This window comes from Sceloporus undulatus, chromosome 3 (genome assembly GCF_019175285.1).
Source record: "Sceloporus undulatus isolate JIND9_A2432 ecotype Alabama chromosome 3, SceUnd_v1.1, whole genome shotgun sequence".
NCBI classification, from domain to species: domain Eukaryota; kingdom Metazoa; phylum Chordata; class Lepidosauria; order Squamata; family Phrynosomatidae; genus Sceloporus; species Sceloporus undulatus.
Window position 1 is genome coordinate 20,770,012 of NC_056524.1, and position 11,520 is coordinate 20,781,531.

Consider the following 11,520-nt stretch of genomic DNA (forward strand, 5'->3'; position numbering starts at 1 on the left):
TTGAGTTTTAAGGTCACTGTTAGATTCCAGTGGAACAGCTGGCACTTAATATTAAAACATCTTCTGATGACAAAGTTGCATTTTTCAAGCCTGAAAGAGAGGTGTCTTCTTTTTTTGGAAACTCATTTACATTTTTACCTTTTGAAGGTTTTCGAAGATAAATCCACTTGTTTTGGGAATTGGGAAAAAAATGTACTGCAGAAGGCAAGGGAATAAAATGATATTTCAGGCTTATTTAAAAACAGCATTGTGACACCATTGTTCAGGAAATGGGCCGACATCCATAAGTCTGTTTCTGAGGGTGAAAAGACTCTACAGATATTTTCTGTACTTGAGATAATTCTGCATATGTTATTTCAGGATAAAAACCTTTTTTATAATTTTCAGGATAACTGTTCTTCCAGATGGGAGCCTGCGAATCCTGAATGCCTCCAAATCTGATGAAGGAAAATATGTCTGCCGAGGAGAAAATGTATTTGGTTCAGCAGAAATAACAGCTTCTGTGTTTGTTAAAGGTAAGATTGTGGGGGTGAGTTTATTTATTTATTTATTTTGGCTTTCTATAACAGTTACATTTTTCTGGAAGCAAGAGTTCATTTTGTCCCAGTTCTGCATCAATTTGTGGTTTGTAGTTTTTTATTTTTGTTTTTTAATGTACTATGTACATGAAAATTTGAATTACTTCAAATATCAAACATGTATCCCCTCTGGATGCACACACAAAAACAGTGTCAAAGTAACTTAGGAATGAAAACAAAAAAAATCTGTCATCAATAGAATACAAAAAAAACAAACCCTAATATATACCAGGGGTGGACAAACATGGAAAACTATGTGTCTGCATTTGCTCCCCAAGAGTGAGGTACACTCTCCACATCTCCCCAAGAAAAAAATGGGTCTGGGATACATGAAAGGGTTGTTTTAGGCCCATGAAAGGGTTGTTTTCACAACAGGAAGCAAATGGAAGTTATTCCCTGTTAACTTCCTGATATATTTTTTTAAAACAAAATCTTCTCCTGGGCCTAAAATAGCCTGGGACAGCACAAATATTGTGAAAATGCTGCCAATGGCCCCAAGAGGGGTTGGAGAACAAATATTTTGGAACACCTGTGGCCTCAAAATGGCTTTAGAGGCTGCATGTGACCCAAGGGCCACATGCTGGCCACACCTGATGAAAACCACCATCACTGAGAATTGTAATACAGTGCTAAAACACAACAGTATCCCTTTGGTAACATACAAGATTTTGTTCTGGAGTAAAATGCATTTGTCTTTTTAAGTTCACTGCATAATGGAGTGTCCAGTACTCCCCTTGGCAATGGCTCCCGCTGTGCAAGCCTGCTTCAAGGTGCAGGATTGTGATTCTCTAACCTTTTAAGAGACATGGCCATTCATTGGTCAAGGAAGGGCCAAGGGTGCCCAGGCAGCATTTAACTGCACTTAATACAGAAAAGCAGCCATCACTTCACTTTCCCAAATTCCAGCATACTTTATTATCAATTGTGCATCGCCCTGGGGGCCCTGGTGGGTTGAGAGGTGACAAATAAATGCCAGTAATAATGACAATAACAACTCCCAATGGAGAGGGAATCTGCGGCACTCCAACAATATCTAAAGAACCATACAATCAGGTTATTTATTTATTTATCTGTTTAATTTATACCCAACCTTTCTCCCAAAAAGGGATTCAACGACGCTTATAGAAAATTTAATACAGTGTTAACTTATAAAAGTTCAAAAACAATGAAAAGGACAATTCTGTTTTTAAAAGCATATCGTTCACAGTTCAAAACACATAGATAAATCATTAAAAGATGAAAGTATCATACAATCATAGAGATGGAATAGACCACAAGGGCCATCCAGGCCAACCTCCTGCCATGCAGGAAGACACAACCAAAGTACTTCTGACAACCTCTGTTTAAAAACCTCCAAAGAAGAAGACTCCACCACCCTCCGAGGGAGTGTGTTCCACTGTCAAACAGCTCTTACTGTTAGGAGGTTCCTCCTAATGTCTACTTGGAATCTCTTTTCTTGTAGCTTGAATCCATTGCTTCATGTCTTAGTCTCTGGAACAGCAGAAAATAATCTTGCTCCGTCATCAGTATGACATCCCTTCGAATATTTAAACATAGCTATGTGAGGGATTCTCTGGGTCCCCCTATCTTCCTTGCCTGAACTGCATGGGACCCCTTGAGACACCTTTTATTTAAATAACTCACTGCCTCTCTCTGATAATTGACTCCTTCCACCTTTGCAATGCATTAGGACATTGTTGGGGAATTACACTGGCACTTCCCTTGCCAACCACAGGGAAGAACTGGGCCGAGCTAAAGTATGTGAAAAGGAGTGCAAGAGAGGAAGAGTATTTTTTTAAAAGAAAATGGTTTTATTCTAAGTAAGGAAATGCTATAGCATAAAGTTATCTCTTTACATGAAGAATTTTCATGTCCTTCAGTCACAGATAGGAAGTATAAGTTAGAGAGTAAAATCATTTCAGCCAAACCAAGAAAAGGATCAAAACATCCCAACACCACTGACTGGTACATTCTCCTGATTTTACTCACAGATCAGGTGGGATTTGTAGTCCTTGGTGTTTCTGGATAGCTGGGAGTCTGGATTCTATTGTCCAACTTCCACCAGCTTTTCCCTATACAGACCCCACTCCAGATGTTCCTTTGTTTCAGAACTCTGTCATCTGTTTAGACAGAGAGCCAGATACAAACATATAGCAAATCCCCATCATGCTTTCAAGCTTTTTAAAAACCTATTCTTGGAACCACCTCAAAGGTTCATGCTTCTCTCCAACTGCTCATCTCATTGAACATTTGCTACCTCATCATCTCTGTGATGCTACCTTATCAACTTGTAACAGTACCTCTTCATACATTTTAACCCTTTGTTATCTGAGAGGAAAGCTCTGATAAATGGAGGGAACTCCCATTTATCACAGGCTATCAGCACAGCCCATTCAAAACACCTTTCCGCTTCATCATTAAAATACCAAAAGTGTGCCAAAATAAAAAGGCTGTTGCCTGTGGAAAGAAAACAGAAAGGGGTCAACTATGTTTCTCAACCCTAATGTAGACAACTGTTACACTACTGTTGTAATTGTTGTTTCCTTTTATCACTTTAGAGCCTACCAGAATAGACCTGTCCCCTAAGAAGACTGAGCTAACAGTGGGAGAAAGCATTGTCCTGAGCTGCAAAGCCCTTCATGACCCCACCTTAGATGTCATTTTCCACTGGACTCTGAACGGGCAGCCCATTGATTTTGAGAAAGAAGGAGGACACTTTGAAAGCATCAGGGCGGTAAGCACCAAAATCCATTTTCTATGAAATGTCTAATAGAAAGCTGTTTGCCAGAGAAGTCTGTGCTTCACTGCCAAAGTTTAAACATGACTGAAAGAAATGTAATTACAGTCAAGGGGGAAAGAGAAAGAAAAAAGAAAGAAATGTTAGCTCACTGAATAAAGTATCTCATTTGAGTTAATTGAAGCATGGAATATTTGCTTTTGTCAAGAAGGAAATAGCCATGAATCTTGCATTATGGCTGTTGATGAGACATTCATGAGTCTAGTGAGAATGCAGACCATACCTTTACAAAAAAAATAATGAGTTCACACTCAAAGGCTGGAAAGTTACTTTAAAAAAGTAATTGATTAAAGTTCCAAGGGCTCCACGATGGTAAGCTGCAATTATGCTTAAATTTAAAGTAACACTTTGCTTCCTTATTTCTCAAAAGTAGTTACAATCACTGCTTTTAGATGTTTTTAGAAAAGTCTGGTTGCTACAAGTAACTGACCTCTAGTACAAAACACATTCTCCTACAATCCATCATACCATTGCCATATCATCTCCCAAAAAAAAGAGTGCAAGAGAGCGGAACAAGAGATGACATGAACCAGACTTGAACCATGTCATAAGCCTTCTTCACTAGTTTATGAGTACACGACACAAAGGGAATGAAGTTCTGTATGCTTATAGTCATAATGTAATCCAGTTTTTAAATGAAAAAAATTAATTACATATAACCACTTATTTCTTATTAATTACTTCCTGATTCTGCCATACAGCATGCATGGTTCTGTATACAGTGCACCCACATTATACGCAGGCGCGCTATACGCGGCTTTGAGCATACACATTCAAGCCACGTGGGAGCACATGGGGCACAAGTGACAGTGCATCCCATTCAGATGAATGGGCGTGTACCTGTGGCACGTGCACGCCACCGTGCGCACAAGCCCCATTCAAGTGAATGGGGCTCAAACATAGGTGGAATTCGCCTTACATGAGGGGGTCCCGCGTAAGGCAAGGGTCCACTGTAATAGCAATAGCAAGTACATTTCTATAAGTGCACTTAAGCACTTCCTAAGTGGTTTACAATGTGTAAGCTAATTTTCCCCAACAAGCTGGGGACTCATTTTATCGACCTTGGAAGGATGCCAGGCTGAGTCAACCCTGAGCCCCTGGCTGGTATCAAACTCACAACCTTATGGTTTATGAGTGAGTAGCTGCAATACAGGCATGTAACCACTGCGCCACCAGGGCTCCTACTGTATAAATACTTATTAATCAGTATTAATAATATATGCATATTATTCAAAGACATAGCCTTGTTAGTCTGGAAAATTAGTATGCAAGGGATCTTGTAGCACCTTTGAGATCAAACATTGATCAGAATGGTGACAGCAGCCATATAAATAAGAAGAATACTACGGACAGGAAGGGCAGCTATGAAATAACTAGATAAGTTCCTAAAGTGTAAAGACTTACAACTTAGCACCAAAGTCAAAATCGTGAAAAGGTGAAATACATTGAAGTTTATTGCATGGCCCCTAAAACGGGCCCAGTGTGTTCTAAACATGAATGTGCGTGGGCACGCATGGAATGAGATGGGGCCAAGAACCCCTGTCACCGGGCCCCTGGCCCCGTCTGGCGGGAGGGGTCGTCCCATGGGCTCCATAAGAAAGACTGGACGAGAGAGGATGCTTCCAACAACTTTAATGGGATAACAAAGGTTCGTATGCAAACAAACTAAATCATTTACTTCACTGTCTGAACTCAGTACAAGGCTGCAGCCAACGGGCTCTTTCCCTGAACACCCCACAGCCAGTGACCCCGAGCCGTATCCCTCTTCCTCTCTCTTGAGAAGTTTGCTGCGACTCTCCCTCAAGGTGGCTCATAGACGCTGAGTTACCTCCCGGCGGGGTTGAGGGGTTGGCTCGTGGGAGAGGCCCAAACCTGCCTCTAATATCCCAACATAGGTGGGGACCCGGCAAGAACACGGGTAGGGTCTGATACGGCTCGAGGTCACTGGCTGTGGGGTGTTCAGGGAAAGGCGGTCTCCAACTCTCTCTCCCCAGGTGAGCCTCACCTCTTCCTGGACAAGTGCACTGATGACCTCTTAGGCCATGGTAGGTGATCTCCGCAGCACAAGCGTCCCACACACAAACCTCAATTTCCGCCTCGTAACCCATGGGTTCCTGATTCTTCAAACCCCTCGATTCTCCTTCCTCCTCCCCCTCTTCCTCCTTCTTCCTCCCCCCTGCCTGCCCCGGCGTTTCTGCCTTTCTAACCCCCAACTCGGCCCTCTCCCTAATTACTGTATCTACCCCAGCTGTTGCTCCTTCCCCAGCCCCATTCCCGTCTCCCTGAGTGTCCGCTGGGTCCTCCTGGGCATCGTTTTCCTGGGCGGGATCCCAACCCGACTTCTCCCCTTCTTCTACCCTCTGACAACCCCATTTTATTGCACGCTGGAATGCTGCCTATGCCACCGGGCGTTCCAGTTGCGTCCCCATTCTGTTCCAGAGGGCGCCATTTCTGGGAACTGTTTCTAAGCGTCCCCAGAAATGGTGCTCTCTGGAACGGAACGGGAATGCAACTGGATTGCCCGGTGGCAAAGTTGGCGTTCCAGCATGCAATATAAAATGGGGTTCTTGGCCCCATCCTGTTCCGTGTGCGCCTGCGTGCGTTCACATTTAGAACGCACTGGGCCCGTTTTAGGGGCTGTGCGATAAACTCCATTGCATATTGTAAATAAGTGACTTTAGAATGTATAAGATAGAAACAAACTTAAGTTTATGACAAGAGATCGTTCAAATGCATAAAAGAAGCATGAAGATCTGCTGGGCAGGAGTCCTATGGGAAAGAATATGTTAATGTAAGAAAGTGTGGAAGACAAATGATTGACTCCAATGTTATTTTATTTAAAAAAAATAAATTTTTAAACAATCAAGAAGTGAAGACACCTAAAAAAAAAGTTGGATAGCATGAATGATAGCAAGGTCCATTCAGATTAGTCATTAAAAAAGATGGAGAAAAAGCAATATTTTGTAAATACCTTATACACATAGCTTGAAGGTAATTTTGTATATAATATATTTTTAATAATTTTGTGCATAAAACAACATTTGTGTACACTGAACCATTAGAAAGCAAAGGTGTCACTCTCTCAGCCACCCATGTGGACAATTTTGTAACATTTAGGTTTTGGAATTCTGGATAAGCAGTACTCAACCTGTAGCTTTAAAATACAGTTTTTTTTCCTTGAGTCTCACATTATTACATATAAAAATAGCATTTCATAGGGAAAGCTAGACTGAACTTTTCTGCCAGATATATTTGTTTCTAGCTTGCTTGTTTTCTCAGTACCTTTTTTACATGAGGTAACAAGGAGCTTTTTTTAAATAAATTTTAGGCAGTAGGTAATCATAAATCACATGAATAGTAGCTACAACTGCAATATACTAGTGTGTTTTCCTCAGCTGTATGGTCTATGCTTGGTTACTTAGGACCACATTCTTTTTCATTTAGAAGTATACACATAGAGAGAAAATTCTCAGACCTGGGAATTTGACAGCACTAATGCAAAAGAGTGTCGCATTCGCACTTCACACAACAGGCATCATGAATTCCAGCACAAGTGTTTGGAGGGAGTGCTATAAAATAACAACAAGAGAGAAAGTAACAAATACACAACATGAATGCAGCAATCCCTGTCAGAATGTCTTATCAGGTATTTTCTAGCAACACCACACTTACCATAAGTAGTCTGTATAAAAAGGAACAAATACACAGACCAAGGATTCAAAACGTACAGAGGGGAACATGATTAATTTCTGTGGACCCATAATCTCAGACAGTGAAGCTAAGTAAAGAATGGTCATTTCTTACAAATGTATCTATCCCATGATATCCAAAAAATAACAAATTGCACTGCAAATTGCAATAGGCTTTGTCTGTCTGTCTGTCTGTCTGTCTATCTATTTGTTTCTCTCTCCTCCCCCCCCCCCTCTCTCTTTGTGCGTGCGTGCAATATCACTTTTATTTTTTACCATCCTGAAATTGACTACTGATCATGGGTCTGGTGCAACAGGGGCCAGTGTGGTCCTGGTGCAGTCCCATCTGCTTCAGACATTTGTGCATAATTTTCTTTCAAGAGAAGAAATCCATAAAGCTTATGATCCATCAAGATGAAAGAGATACAGTGGGGCTTCCCAGATATCTGGGTCTCAAGCCAACATGCTCTTAGTGGTATTACTGGTATTAATATCCACGTGCAGACCTATGCTATGTTGAGACATATACCCTTCCAGCTTACTGTAAAGACCCTGAAACCACCTCACATGTCTATTTCATGCTTCTCAACAAATAGCCAGGATCAGAGAATCTTCTGGCAACCTCCAGTATTATGATGACAGAAGTGCTGAGATCTCTGGAGGACCCCTGTGGATCTCAGCAGTGATGTCATCATTGTGTGCCTGGCACTGTGTGTCTGGCTAGGGAGCTCTAGTAGCACAGTGATTAAATGCCGGCACTGCAACCACTCAGTCACAAGCCACAAGGTTGTGAATTCAATCCCAGCCAGGGGCTCCAGGATTGACTCAGTCTGGCATCCTTCTGAGGTTGCTAAAATTAGTACTCAGCTTGTTGAGGGCAATTAGCTTACACATTGTAAACCACTTAGGGAGTGCTTAAGTGCACTGATAAGTGGTATAGAAATGCACTTGCTACTTGGTATTGCTATTGCTATGTGGACATAGCAAGATGATTCTCTAATCCTACCTTCTCACTCTGAAGCACAGAATGACCATGAGGGCTATCTTAGGGGGCTTTATAGTAAATTGGCACACTTTTGGATGCTGTGGAGGGAGGGAGGGAATCACAATCCCTACAGTGGCTAAAAAGGGGGGGGGGATCATAGAATCATAGAGTTGGAAGAAATCTTCATGCATATTGAAAGTGGATGTCTCTAAGATAATATTGGCCCCGAACTCACTTCTCTCAACATTCTCTGGAGATGGCAGCCACAGATGCTGGCAAAACATCTGGAATAAACTCTTCTAGAACATGGCCACATAGCCCTAAAAACCCACAAAACACCTATAACTTCCCTGTCTTTGCAATTCTGGGGAAAGAGCCCAAACTGAACATTTACTAGTGCTCTGACTGCAACATAAGAATGATAGGCAACCATTTCCCATCTAGGCCACAAGTTGGAAAACCTTACCTAAAAGTATTCTTACTCTGTACTGTTGGAATATCTGCATTCCACCTTATTCTGTTAGGTTGCTCTTCTCTCTACCACCTGGAAGTCTATGATTCATCCAGCTCACTCTGCCTTTTACATATGTAGATTGAATACACATTTCCTTTCCTGAGAAGCACATTAGGAGTCAATTGCTGCAAACTCCCTCATAGTGTGTCAGCTACAATTTTTAAATGCACTGAGGCAATAACACCAGACAGTCACTGTATATATGATATTTTTATTTTTCTTTAACAACAAAGCACACATTAAATCTAAATTATTCTCAGAGGTTGAGGAAAATGTGGTGTGATTTTGGTCTTATTCCTTAACTATTGGTGGCTTTATATCAAAAACATTAATCTTCTTGAATACTCTATATTTCATGGCTAATAAGCGTTGTTGTACTAGACAAGCTGCAAACTTTGCATCCCCAAGGTGGCACTTTACTGAAGTGAAATATGGTGATTCATCACATCATCCATCTTCAGAGTCCTAGTGAAGTAGCTGGGCTGAGAAGTACCTAAGAACATCAGAAACTCTACAATGGAAACATGGAAATTGATGCCTTTCTGCCCCCTGCCCCTGCCCCCCACATTGCCACCATGCACTCTGACATTGGCAAGTGTCAATAAATCTTTCAGGTCTGATATACAGAAGGAAGAATTTTGCTGTCAGTACACTATCAAAAGTATGTGCATGTTCACACACTTGTTCAACACTTATTCAGAGGCTGAAATTCCCCAAGATCTATAAAGAGATGTTACAGGTCTATTTGAATTCAAAGGCTAGAATCCTATTGGTATTTAATGCATGCATAGGTTGCCCTACAGAAGTAGTTGAACATTTTTGTCCAATGTGGAACATCTGCATTCATTTCAAGGTTACAGGAAAAAAGTTCTGTGTAGTGCTGTTATGCATGTGCATGCAGATCCACCTTATGCATTGCAAATGTGGATATGCATTTCACCTTGCACATGCACGTGCAAGATACTCGTACACATTCACTTGCAGATTCAGTTATGCAATTCACCAACCATGTGGCACTGAAAAAAATATTGTTTAATTCCATAGCCATAAAAATGAAATTCAATACAGAGAAATTTAAGGTACTGCAGTTAGAGCGGAAAAGGAAATGCACAAATATAGGATGGGGATACCTGACTGGACAAGACTACATATGAAAGAGATCTAGGGATCCAAGTAAACCACAAGTTGAATATGAGTCAACAGTGTGATTCAGCAGCTAAAAAGACCAATGCAATTTTAGGCTCCATAAATAGAAGCATAGTCTCTAAATCAAGGGAAGTAATAGTGCTACTCTATTCTGGTTTGGTCATGCCCCACCTGGAATACTGTGGGCACCAGTTCTGGGCACCACAATTAAAAAAATATTGAGAAACTGGAGCATGTCAAAGGAGGGTGACTAAAATGGTTAAGGGTCTGGAAACTATGCCCTATGAGGAACGGCTTAGGGAGCTGGAGAAGAGAAGATTAAGAGTTGATATAATAGCCCTGTTTAAATACATGAAGGAATGTCATGTTGAGAAGGGAGCAAGCTTGTTTTCTACTGCTCCAGAGAACAGGACTCGGAACAATGGATGCAAGCTACAGGAAAAGAGATTCCACTTCAACATTAGGAAGAACGTCCTGACAGTAAGGGATGTGCAACAGTGGAACACACTCCCTCGAAGTGTAGTGGAGTCTCCTTCTTTGGAGGTCTTTAAGCAGAGGCTGGATGGCCATCTGTCAGTATGCTTTGATTGAGAGTTCCTGCATGGCAGGGGGTTGGAATTGATGGCCCTTGAGGTCTCTTCCACCTCTATGATTCTTGACGTAGGATCTCAGTCAAAGCATTTTTACAACAGGATTGGTTCATCTCATTTTCTCAAGTGGCAGAAATATACAGGAATTATCTGTGCTCATTGTCTATTTCCTTGGGATAGGAATATATACCACATATTAGAAACTTCTAAGCCATTGCTACTATTCTCAAGACAGTTTTCCGAGTTACTGACAGGAGTTGTAATAGAGTTCAGTTGAACATGTGCACAATCCCATGGAGCCCTTCATTCCAAATATGAGGGAAATATTTAGATGTGCCCACATGTCTGGATATGCTGGGGGCAGGGTTTCTCTTCATGCTCTTTCCTCCACAACCTTTTAACCCTCACATATGCAGGCTCACTGCCAGCACAGATTTACAAATCTATTTTCTTTGTAATATTCCTTTGCATACAAATATATAATCTGAACATTTGGGAAGCAACCAAACCCTGAATGAAAAAAAGGGCAGCCTCTGAAATTGCAGTGGATTGCTTAAGAATAATACATCTGTCTGCAATTTCAGTCAACTATTCTTAAGGCAACTGTCGGTCTGTCTGTTTCTGCCCAAAGTCAGAGTGCAAACTTCTGCATTTCCTGACACAGAAATACCAACAGTCTCTAATTCACCCTGCAAACACATTGCTTGTTCAAGAAAATGTAGTGTAGAAAAGTAATTTGTTCAGGCTCTGGCTCAGTAGTAGACCTCTTGCTTTGCATGAAAAGGTTATTATTATTATTATTATTATTATTATTATTAAACTTTATTTCTAAAGCGCTGTAATTATACACAGCGCTGTACAAAGTCGGTAAACTTAAAGAGTATATAAAAGCCTGCCCAAGGTGTACACTCAAAGATAATAAAAATTAAAAAGAGGAATAGATAAAATTACCATATAGAAAAGAAAAAACAAATTAAAAACATCAAATATAAAAACAAATCACATCAAATATTATCAGACAGCCAGATGACAATCACAAATTCCCCAAGAACGCTTCCCTAAACAATATGGTTTTCAGCTCAGCCTTAAAGCTGGTTAGGGAAGTGATGAGCCGTGCATGCAGAGGAAGAAGGTTCCAGGAATGAGGGGCAGCAAGAGAGAAGGGACGGATCGTGGACGGGGCAGAGAAGATCCTGGGTTGAGAGAGGAGACTTTGGCTAC

General features: G+C 41.1%; 1 protein-coding gene across 5 annotated transcripts in view; it reads left to right on the top strand.

Annotated features, from left to right (window-relative positions):
- Positions 1 to 11,520, top strand: part of CNTN5 (contactin 5) — a 932,298-nt gene that overhangs the window by 837,533 nt on the left and 83,245 nt on the right. For all 5 annotated transcript variants that reach the window (XM_042459705.1, XM_042459707.1, XM_042459709.1 and 2 more), the window contains 2 exons: positions 388 to 515; positions 3,137 to 3,312. In XM_042459705.1, the coding sequence (XP_042315639.1) occupies positions 388 to 515; positions 3,137 to 3,312 (304 nt within the window). The remainder of the gene's footprint in view (positions 1 to 387; positions 516 to 3,136; positions 3,313 to 11,520) is intronic.